The 12246-nt window shown below is 41.2% G+C and overlaps 2 protein-coding genes across 7 annotated transcripts in view; one reads left to right on the top strand and one right to left on the bottom strand.

Annotated features, from left to right (window-relative positions):
* LOXL3 (lysyl oxidase like 3) overlaps positions 1 to 12246 on the top strand; it is a 117109-nt gene that overhangs the window by 96887 nt on the left and 7976 nt on the right. For all 6 annotated transcript variants that reach the window (XM_033955295.1, XM_033955286.1, XM_033955279.1 and 3 more), the window contains 3 exons: positions 2376 to 2491; positions 6843 to 6979; positions 10590 to 10701. In XM_033955295.1, the coding sequence (XP_033811186.1) occupies positions 2376 to 2491; positions 6843 to 6979; positions 10590 to 10701 (365 nt within the window). The remainder of the gene's footprint in view (positions 1 to 2375; positions 2492 to 6842; positions 6980 to 10589; positions 10702 to 12246) is intronic.
* Positions 6819 to 12246, bottom strand: part of HTRA2 (HtrA serine peptidase 2) — a 65496-nt gene continuing 60068 nt past the window's right edge. The window contains exon 9 of the transcript XR_004540380.1: positions 6819 to 6973. The gene's annotated coding sequence lies outside the window, so the exon portion shown is untranslated. The remainder of the gene's footprint in view (positions 6974 to 12246) is intronic.

Below are 12246 nucleotides of genomic sequence, written 5' to 3'. Positions count from 1 at the left end.
GCTTCTTAACAAGGAATTATTAGCGTTAATTGATTTTAATTTTAATTTAGGCACAAGATCCACACTTAAAATTTACATGTGTTGCCACAAATATTTTTTATTTGTTCAATTTTTAATTTTATACTTTTGTATACCAACCTTTTCCATGATAAGGATGATACAGGAGGTATATAAACATTAAAAATTGCAAATCAATTATATATATAATAATGTAAACAATTAAATACAATAATATACATAACTATGTAAACCATTAAAATTAAAACCCTTCTAACACTAAACTATAAAACAATAATCAATCTAAAAAGCAGCATTTATTTTGACACTAAGCCGCGGTAGAGGTTTCTAGCGTGGCCCGGGGTGCTAAATGCTCAGACACTGCTCTGACGCTCATTGGAAGTCTATGAGCATCAGAGCATTTAGCGCTCTGGGCCAAGGCAGAAACTCTACCGCAGCTTAGTAGAAGGGGGCTATAGTCTTTTACTGTGGCATCATCAAGAAATTCCACTCAGAATTATTGCCTTATTTTTTTCTCATACCTTCTAGGAAAGAGAAGGAAGATTCTAGGCAATAATCCCTTTAGTGCTGATGGATTGCCTGAGTTCCCTGAAAGCAGCAATTCTTAAGTAAATTCATTGTTTAGCTTATGACTCTTTAATGTTCCTGTAGATTAAGATACCAAGTACATGTTTGTTAATTTACCGCTCCCTCCTTTCACAAAGCTGCATGGCAAAAGCCCCTAAGCCCTTTAAATCCCTATGGGCTTTGGGGCAATTACCGCAGCAGCCCACACTATCAGGCTTTGTAAAAGAGGGGGTTATTTTGTAACTGCATTTTTTTTTCCAATTTTTACAGTAAGAATTCTGCACTTTTATCTATTCTTTTCCATGGGGCCTACACATGACTCACATATTGAAGTAACCCTTTGTATATGAGCCATGTATTTTTGAAGTTAAATGCCACCAGAAAGAACAAAAGCAGTGCATACCCTTGTGCAGTTTTTGCTCCTGAAGTTAAATTTCTACACAAATGTTCCATACACTACACAATGCACACTCCATGCAGGCAGGGTATAGGTAGTATACCTGTCGATTTGCAGAGAAATCACTTCTGCGTTTGACTGGCATTGTGTATAATTTTTTCTTATTTCACTGTGGTTCAAGTAGAAAGATATATGGGTCAGTGTTCAAATGGAAGTTCCAGCTATGTCCACTAAGTCCCCCGATGTACACATATAGATTATTGGGTTTGTAGACATCTAAAATATCCATCTGGGTCATGGACTTCATTTATACCTGGTTTTTGGCACATCCAGCCCAAATGTTCATGCTAGATGTATAGGTACCCAATATCTGTACCTATATGTATACAGTAAACATGTAGGGCTAAGTTCTTTATATGGCGCTTAAAAAAATCAGAGCCTATAAAAGCATGATTCTATAAAATGAACTTAAAGTTAGGTGTGGTTTATAGACTTGCATTTACACCCGAGATCCAGGCCTAACCTTAAGTGTGGCCATGTGCACCAATGAAAACATGGTACGGATGCTGTTTTTCTATAACTACGCATATAACTTAAAGGAATGCCCCCCAATCTGCCCATGACCCACCCATTTCCACGCCCCTATTGTGCATAAAATTTAGGTGTGGATCCCTCACCTAATTTTACACATGTAACTTGTAATTAATTCTAATTAGTGCCAATACTTGCTTATTGAAATGCTAATTATTGGCAGTAATTAGCTTGCTATTCAATTAAATTGCACGGGCTAACCAGGTACATGCCCAAATTTGTGCATGCCATTTCCTGTGCTTTTTATAGAATTAAGGGGATAATGGGCTCCATCTTCAGAACACCCCTTTTATGTCCATTTTTCTATATAGTTTTATCTATGCACATCCACTGAAAATGAAACAGATGTTCAGTGCTGTGCCAGATGTCTAAAATGTTAATTTGAAGAATTATTTGAACATCGACTTCATATTGGTCCCCAGCCTCTGCTAAGCAGCCTTCATCTTTTCTTTGGTACTATATAGGGGTTCATAGTCATTAGCGCGCAAGACAGAAGCGCGCAGACAAACACGCGCGGTCAGATGCGCGCAAGACAATAGCGCGTAGGACTTTGTGTTACGCTGAGTTGTCATTCGCTCAATTGTCTTGCGCTGACTTGTCATGCGTGCAATTGTCGTTGCGCTCAAGTGCCATTTCACGCAATTGTCTTGTGCTGAGTTTTCTTCGCACAATTGTCCACGCGCTTTTGTCTTGCGCGCATTTGACTTGCCACCTTATATAGGTCTTCTCCTGCTAAAATGCATTGCAGGGTTTCAAGATCCTTTGTATGTTTGTGTGCGTGTGTGTTTGTGTATCTCCTCAGGCATTATCACAGCATGGACATCTTCACCCACTATGACATCTTGACCCCTAATGGCACAAGGGTAGCCGAGGGCCATAAAGCCAGCTTCTGCCTGGAAGACACTGAGTGCTACGAAGGTAAGGATTAAAATACACTACATACCCTTGTAGAGAGGACAGTGGTTGACTTAATGTGTAACATATGTTATTAAATGCTACGAGCTGCTGTGGCATCAACAATGCAGCACCATCAAAACACTAGTAAAGACTATAATATACATTAAGGGCCTGATTCTCTCTCTAATGCCTAAAAAAAAAAAAAAATCAGCGCGCTGATAATGATGCTTAGTGTGAAAGCCATAGAATCACACTTAGCAGCTCTACGTATCATTAACATTTAGGCATTTCCATTTAGGCCAAGAAAACCCAGGCCTCAATGCCTACATCTAAGTTGTGCACAAATATTCTATAACTTTTAGGATCACCCACAATCTACCTATGTTCTTCCCCGGCCATGCCCCCTTTTGAGATTCATACACTAGAACTGACGCACACAAATATCTTAACCCCTCCTCTTTTACCTCCAGAAGATTCACCTACCTTCAGATAACCTTCCCCCAAATGACCCACCTTAACACCTTCCAATTAAACAAATACCATAAATAGATTGTAACCTACCCTCTCTAACTGCATTCCATATGTATTTTTCATACAGTTCTTCACTGTCAGTTTAATTTCCATCCTATAAGTTCACATAGAATTTTTCTTTTTTCAACCATCTTTATTTTCTCTTCTTTATTAATTTCCAGGTACTTTAGTTAGATTGTGAGCCTTCGGGACAGTAAGGGAATTTTTTAAGTACCTTCTTACTTCTCATTTATAATCTTAATGTATATTTTCTTCAAACCGCTTAGAACCTAACGGATGTAGCGGTATATAAGAAATAAATTACATTACATTACCTGGTTATAGAATGTGCCAAGTTATGCACAAAACTTCTAATTAGTGCCAATCATGAAGTGTTAATTGCCAACTCATAATTAAAAAAAAATAAAAATTATTTGGGAGATAGGTGCCTATCCTCTTAGGCGTGATTCTACAAAAGACAGGTGCCTATCACCAAGGTAAGGGTGTTTAGGTGTGGCGAAAAACTCAGATGCTGCAAGGGTAAGGGGAATAGGACCTGTATACTGTCTTTTTGAGGTTACACATTCAAAGCGGTTTATCTATATACAGTTACTTATTTTGTACTTGGAGCAATGGACGAGTAAGTGACTTTGCTCAGGCTTACAGGATGTAGGCCTTGAAACCCTTTGCCTATATTACAGGCACCAAAGTTAAGTGTCACTAAGCACAATTTTGTAATAGGCGGCTAAGTGAGATTGACATGCAACAAATGCCTAACTTTAGGCACCTAGCTTTTTAAGGCACCAATCAGTGGTATAGCGAGGGTGGAAGATGCCTGGAGCAGTAGCAAGCCCCCCCTCACACACACACACCTTCCACGCCCCCAAGCCACACTCGTGCCCTCCCTTCCCCCGTACCTCTTTCAATCTTCACCCGTGAGAGCAGCTTCTCCAACTTGCTGCTCACGCCAGCATCAGCTTTCTCTCTAACATCACTTCCTGGCTCTATGACCCAGAAGCGATTTCAGAGGGTAGCCAAGCCAGCACGAGCAGCAGGCCAGAGAAGTTGCTTGTACTGGTGAAGATTTAAAGAGGTACGGGGAGAAGGGAGGGCGCGAACATGGCATGGGGGGGAGGGGCGGAGAGGTGCCAGCGCCCCCACCAAGATGGTGCCCAGGGCAGTCTGCCCCCCACCCCCCCTTACTACGCCACTGGTGCTAATTACAGAATCTGGCCCTTTATGCATATATGCCAAAATACTCTTGTAACATGCTCCGTTTAAAATAACTCTCCAACGTAGACATACACACAGTGACAAGAACAGTTCATAGTCGAAAACACGCAGGACAATCGAGCACCGACAATACCATCACCGACAAGAACAACCCAATAGTAGGTATATTTGGAGGTGCTGTTTGAGTGAAGTATAGGCACAGAAGAACATGAATTGCATAATGCTCATAATTTACACCTACTCCCAAGCAGGGGCAAATGTATGTGCATTCATTGTAGCCATAATTTCTACTGTTTTTTTTACTGGTATTTTATAAAGATGTCATAGGCATCAATATATCTTTATAAATTAGCCCCAAAATAGATATTGACTTAGCCTCTCTACGTAGGCAATGTGTTATAAAACTAAGCTCGGTAGGCCAAATTCTTTATATGGCATCCTATGTTGCATTTGCAAATTGTTTAAGAAGCCAATTGGCGCTGATAATTGGCAAATAGCCCTTCCTAATAGATGATAATTAGCAGTAATTAGAAGGTACACACACAACTTGGTAGGTGTGTTTTATAAAATGGTATGAATTAGTTCTAATGTGTGAATCTCAAAAGGGGGTATGGTCTTTGTTCCCTCTAACACAACCAAAAATAGGAGTCAGAGGTCCAACTGTCTAAGCCAGGGATCTCAAAGTCCCTCCTTGAGGGCCGCAATCCAGTCGGGTTTTCAGGATTTCCCCAATGAATATGCATTGAAAGCAGTGCATGCACATAGATCTCATGCATATTCATTGGGGAAATCCGAATGGATTGCGGCCCTCACGGAGGGACTTTGAGATCCCTGCTCTAAGCTGAGCACGTGAGCAATTGCTCATATTTTCTAGGAGTGTTGCTCACAGATTTTACATGGTCACTCACAAAAATCCTTGCAAATCTGGAAAAATGTTGGTTTTTAGAACTTGTTGCTCACATGAAAAAAAAATGTGCACACCCCTGGCCAGTCTTTAGAAGGCTATAGTCACGCCGTCACCATTTTACACTGAGCATAAAAGCAACAAATATTGGCACTGAGTAATGATACCTCGACCCTGAAGAAGAAATCAAAACATGCATGATGGGAGGAGTGGTGAATATGGCTCGCTTCTTCAAACTCAGATAAGTTCTTTTGATCATTTTTTGAAAAATATAAAGAAAAAAAATTTAAAAATTAACAAAATATAAGAAAATTTGGATCACTGAGGAATTGTACTCTATGGAGCTATTGATTGTGACAGTTATGAGGATCCATTTAAAACTTATGCCTGTATGTTATATGAAACTTATGTCTATATGCCTATACATTTGTGATAAGTACTGAAATTGATTAGAAATATATTGATAATGGAGTGATCTTTATGCTAATCATACCAGGCTATTGATATTTTTGAGTACAATCCTTAGAAAAGCATTGGGTATGGCTAGGGGAGGATCATAGGCAGATCATGTACAGTTACCATATGGCTCTTGAAGAAAATCTTTGAAGCGGTAGCTCTTTTTCTAAAAAATTCCCCTGATGTAGCACTAACGCGAAACAGGGCCTGTCGGGAATTCGGAGTATGTTTCCCGTGTACTCTTAAGTGTAACAGGACTGGGTGTTTAACTTGAACTGCTGAGATTTTTCCATTTCCAGAGGATATGGAGATGTTTAATAACTAAGTGATGGTTTTCTATTTTGTATAAATATATTTGAATTTCGATTGTTTCTCATTCTGTTTTGAACTGTTTTTCATAGACCAAGGATGTGCTTCTCTACGGCAACTTTATACTTGTCATAAAAGTTTCCTGGGTAAGCTCCTGGGAAACACAGAGGTCTTTTCTCCATATTAATTTGAAAACCTGCTATGACTAAACCTCTGGGGTTTGGGTTTATTATATGAATATCTTTTGGTGGCTATATCACAATTTTTTTTATTTTTTTTTTAATATTCTGCTTGTATAGATTTATTTTTGCCCAGAAAATGGACGACAGATTGAGACGGCCGAGTTGTACTTCCTTTACTTTCAATGGGAGTTAAACCTAGATGTCTCAATCTGTCTTCCTTCTTTTGTTCTTAATGGAAGCAAACCCCGACTGTCTTAATCCGTTCTCCTTTTTCTGGAGCCATATGGTAACCGTACATAATGGGCGCTCCTAAAAGTTAAGTGCACTGTTTTAGAATATGCCCAATCTGCACCCAACTTAGGAGCAAGTACGAGTAGGCCAGGGTTTTTTGAACTAAGTGGGTGCACCTAAATTTTAGTGATGCGCGCGACTGTTAAGCGAGATTCTGTATACGGTACTTGGCTAGAATTATGCTAAGCACCATTCTGATTAGTGCTGATATTTTAGGTGTTGTATATAGAATCGGGCCTTCTGTGTCTGTGGTGAAAATGCTTAGTACATCTGTGAAAATTGAAGTTACTAAAAACCAAACCAAACCATGGACTGATAAGAAAATTTTAAAGGACGCTGAATAATGCAGAACATTTTTTTTTATTGCACATATAATTCACATTATTAGAACAGCACCTTATTTACACACCCATTGATGAGAATGGTGTAATAAAGAGAGATGAATGTGAAAATATTGGACTTTTCCTTGCTCTTCTACATCATCCAGGAGTCCAGAAACGGTATGAATGTGCCAACTTTGGTGAACAAGGGATCACCATTGATTGCTGGGATCTTTACCGACATGACATTGACTGCCAGTGGATAGACATCACTGATGTAAAACCAGGCAACTACATCCTGCAGGTAACCAAAGGAAGGGATTACTGATACCAAAAACTGTAGAGTCCCAGAGGCTAAAATCCATTTATTTTTAGTTTAGTTTTGTTTTCTATCCCATTTTCCCCAAAGAGCTCAGAATGGGTTACAGGTTAAACATACATAATATACAGTTACAGTAAGTGTTTGCGATACAAGGTTATATCCTAACTCAATACATACTAGGGATCTAATACCAATGAACATAATATAGAGTTTATAGGTTCCACCATAAATTTAGTGGTTAGAGTGGCTTATGAGCCCGGGTCCTCCTCTCTATGGTTCATTAGCCCACCCCCAGGCTATTTAAGACACCTGTGTGCAGCTCTACTAGGCTTTCCTATACCGGGTGCTGATGTTCTGGAGACAGGTATGTACTTTTTTATTCTGATCTTTGTGGGTGTCTGATCTTTGTGAGTGTGTGAGAGAGGTCAGTGAACACTGGGGGGAGTGTATTGAAGTCATCTGGTCACTTTGGATACCTTTTTGGCATTTATACCTGTTTATTTTACATTTTCTAACTTATAACATTTAAGTTTCATCCAGGATGTCTAGTAAAACATTCGATTAACCCTGCAGGATGATCAAGTCTAGGTTGGCCCCCATCCCGCCCACATACTACCATAACCTCTCCTCCAGACACACCCATTTCAGCTCTGGGCATACAGCAGCATTCAGAGGCATAAAAAGTCCCGCAACACGTCCAGAAAGTTAGTTTTATTATTGACACTTGGACGAACTGTTTTTTAGGTCATTCAAGTGCCAACTTGGACAGGTTTTTAGACGTGTTTAAGTTTTGATTATGAGCCCCATAATGTACAGTTTATATGTAAAATTTGCCAAAGTTACATTGGAAGATTTAATTTCATATATAACACCTGCAAGCCCAATAGCTATCAGATTGTGTATAAAGTTCTCGTGTTGATTTTTAAAGTATTACATTATGAGATACCATGGTATTTGACTCAGATGTTGAAAGTGTATCAACCATGCAGACCCTTAAGGTCAGAGGAGATGTTAAGATTGGTTAGTGATGGGCTTTTCTGTGTTCGTTATGCAAAAATGAGAGCCTCAATAATTGCTGTGGCAGGAGTGCTTTTATGGAATAATTTGACTGGACTGCTTAGATAGCTTTCTGACGGTCAGAAATTTAAGAGTATGTTGAAGACAACCTTATTTACAGAGGCTTTTTCTTGAAAACTTTTTTGCTTTTATGAATTTGTTTTTGAAGAGTTTTAGATTAATGTAGGTTATTTATTGTTGTATTGACATTTGACAAAAATGCATTATGTGCCCAGCCTTTACCGATAGTGTGGGAGGGAAGGGGGGTGGTTGGGATGGGCTTGGGGAGGTTGGCAATTATTGTACACTGTATTACTGCTTTTGTGGCTGTGTGGGTTATGCGGGGCATCGGGATTGTGCACTGTCATGTTCCATTTTGTTGTATGCGAGTGTGTAGTGTTTAAATAAAGAATTACAAAAAAATAAAAATAAATCACACAGACCAGTCAATCGCAAACTGTGTGCTGCCGCAAGTCACCGGCACTGACTTCCTGCCTACAGCACATGCCCGTCAAAGAGAAAGGCACATCCTGTACACGCCAGCACCTCACCCTTCCTGCTGAGCACTCCCCCCCTCCCCTCCCCACATACACTGGTGGCTCAGGGCCGGTCTGCAGGGCCTTCATGTAATCACAGACATCCATGCACTTCCAGGTGCCCTCCAGCTGCGGCCCACTGTTTGGGATGCCACGGTTCTGCCTAGTTTGCAAGACACTGACTTGGACAATTTTGCCAGCATATCAATCCACCAATAGAGTTTTTGTATATTGTACAAAATTATAAGAGACTGGATTTTGCACAAGGATTCAATTGATTTCTTTCTTCATATTTAAATTATAACAGACTTCATTCACCAGATAATCAGTCAGATATGCATTTTCCTTCCAGTGGAAGTGAACTGCAATAGCTAATAATATGTCCCATAAATTAGCTTCCAAATACAGCTACAAGATCCTTTATCCAAAATGCTGGGGACCAGAGACATTCTGGATTTTTCAGGTTTTGGAATGTCATCACCAGTGGCTATAGGCTAGCGATTCATATTCATCACCTGCTGCCACCTGCCTCGCTGACATCACTTCCTCTTTTCTTCCTGGCTGGACATGACAGAGCGCAGCGTGCAGGGCCACAGTACGCAATATGAATCGCTGTGGCCACCGGCAACACCTCAAACATACACTAATGTGAGGTAAAATGAAAAACCAAAACTACTATCAGCGTAGAGTGAAGTCTTTAATGTGTCTTTTGGACCAGGTTTCACTTTTGATGTTAAAAGTAAGATTTTTGCACAAATTAGTATTGCAAGACCGTTACAAACGTTATTTTGGTTTTTGGAGCTTTTTGGTTTTTAGAATTCCAGATAAAGGATCTTGTACATGTAATATAGCTGACTAGTGTTTAAGCCTGTTACATTAACAGTGCTAGAGTAGATGTCTGTCTGTCTGGTTTTCTTTCTTTGTCTCTCTCTCCTTGGATGCTGTCTGTCTGTCAGTGTCTCTCCCTGGCCCCCTGTCTTTCTTTCTTTCTGTCTGTCTCCCTGGCCTCCTGCCTGCCTGTCTCTCCATGGCCCCCTTCTGTTTCCCTCCCCCCCCCCAGAGCAAAGCATAATTGCTGTCTGCCCCCCAGCACAGCCCCCTTTCCCCCTTCCCCCTGTTGTGCCATGCCTGCCTGCTCCGTGGCCCCCTTCTGTTCCCCCCTCCCAGAGCAAAGCATGGTTGCTGTCTGCCCCCCAGCACACCCCTCCCCCAAAGCAGCCCCCTTTCCCTCTCCCCCTGCCCCCTTTTGTGCCATGTCTGCCTGCTCCATGGCCCCCTTCTGCTCCCCCACTCCTGTTCTTACCCTCCCTCCATCCATGGTTCCTGGTGTCTTCTGGCCTACTGGCACGAACCGCTGCCGCCATTGCTGCTCCTCTTCAATAAAGCAGCCTGCTGAGGTTCACCGGTCAGCTTTAGCGAACCTCGCAGGCCACTCTCCACCTCGATAGCATGTTCCCTCCGATTCAATCGCTTCAGAGGGAACGTCCTAACGAGGTGGAGAGCAGCCTGTGAAGTTCGCTACAGCCGGCCAGCAAACCTCAACAGGCTGCTCTGAAGTGGAGCAGCTGCGGTTGGTGAGTGAGGGCGTGAGGGGGGAGTTGCTGGTGTGTTCCAAATGGAATTTGGCACGGAGGGACACAGCACGGCGCAGCGATCACAAAACCCTAAGTGCGCATGCACGCTTAGGGTTTTATTATAGAGGATAGACTGCTGGGGGAGGGGTTCCATTTTTTTAAAAAAGGAGTTTCATAATTCTCTCCATATGGAAGAGCACAAATTAGCTAGTGTTAAGTCAATTTGATGTTGGTCCTGTAATAAGTTTGAGGGAATGCTTTTGCACAGATTATTTTGCTATTAAAGTAGTTGTCCTTACTGCCCTATGACCAATAAAATGAGGACTGAATACTAGTAGCTGAAAAAAAAAAGGTGTTTTAACTTTTTCTCAAATAGAGACTCCAATCAGATGACTCATTTTAATATCTTTCTTTTCTAACCTGTAGGTTGTAATCAACCCCAATTTTGAAGTGGCAGAGAGCGATTTCACCAACAATGCCATGAAGTGTAACTGTAAATATGATGGCCATCGCATTTGGGTGCACAACTGCCATATAGGTAACATCCTGCAACATAAACTATGTAGATGGGATGGGGAGGGAATGGATAGGGCTGCAGGAAGGGGACAGATTGTGGGGGTAAGGCAGGAAGATATCTTTGCACTATAATTGCATGCCCAAGTGTCTTTGGACTTGCATTCCTGTTCCTCTCCAGATAGACTTCTGATCTGTACTGTGCTGCAGCTAATGTATTTTATGTATTCGAATTTATCCATCATATTTTTGAAGAAATTCAACCAAGATGATGTACAGCAAAAATAAGCTAAACATAGACAAGATATTTGAATATGTTTACTGCTGTAATTATCACACACTGCGCTACATAGAAAGTTTATTAAGATGTATTAATGTGAATTGTGTTGACAATCTCCCAGATTCTATATAGGGTGTCAAAATTTGGTCATGGACTCCAGCTCTAGGTACAAGCTAATTAGTTAATGAGCTGCTATCAATCAGTAATTGGTATTAACTGGCACTAATTTTGACTTGTTTGCAGATCTGCCTTGCACCTTATTCTATACAACGTGCATCTAAATTTTATAGCGCATAACTCATAAGAGGGGGTCGTTATAGCAGGGGCATGGACCAGTCAGGTGCAGTCCCAGAAACTAGGTGCAATGTTATAGAATACCACTCCTGCTATTTATAATTTCTATAGCACTGAAAGGCGTACGCTCAGAAAAGCTTAGAATCTAATCTAGACAGACAGGACATCTAAGGGGTGGGAAATTTCTGGTAGAAGGAATGATAAAATGTGCTTAGGTATTGGACAGTGAATGGGAGTTGAGGTGAAAGCAGCTTCAGAAAAGCGGGCTTTTAGTTGGGATTTGAATACTGCTAGAGACAGAGCATGACATATTGACTCGAGTAGCCTGTTCTAGGCATATGGCGTGGCAAGAAAGAAGAGATGTCGCCTGGAGTCTAGAATGGGGTCATTTATATGCCTAATTAGCCATTAGTTGCACACTAGCATTTACAACAGGTTTCAGCAACTATAAGTGTGGTCCCGAGTGTGAAAACCAAACTAAGCTAATATTCTTAAAGGGCATTCTGCATGGAGTATTCTAAGAAAAAAAATACAAACTAGTTTAGCACAGATTTTCCTGATGCCTGAGTATCACTTATTGAATCGCCCTTCTATATAGAGACGTAGGTCACACATTCTGTGCTGCACTCTGTCACAAGCAGCATAGCTCCAACTGCATTGCTAACCCCCCAATCTGAATGTTTAGTTTATTTCAGGCTTGATAATACCACCCTTCAAAATAAATCAAAGCAGTGTACAATTTAAGTATTAGGGCTGGCTTAAGAGGATGAGGCGCCCTGGACCGATTTTTGGTTTTATACCTCCCCTGCCACACACCCCACCTGCATATCCCTTCCCTTGCAGTCCAGCTTCTCTCCTTCCCCTGCCATCTGACGTACCCCTCGCCCTGCACCCCAGGCTGAGATGTCATCCTCTCTTCATCCCTAGCCTCTCTCTCCACTTCTCATCGTCTGACATTTTCCCCCACTCAAGGGATGGCACCTAATCCCCCTCCTT

Source organism: Geotrypetes seraphini, chromosome 1 (assembly GCF_902459505.1).
Source record: "Geotrypetes seraphini chromosome 1, aGeoSer1.1, whole genome shotgun sequence".
In the NCBI taxonomy this organism is placed as follows: domain Eukaryota; kingdom Metazoa; phylum Chordata; class Amphibia; order Gymnophiona; family Dermophiidae; genus Geotrypetes; species Geotrypetes seraphini.
The sequence above is the reverse complement of the archived record's forward strand: the minus strand, read 5'-3'. Positions and strand labels throughout refer to the sequence as shown.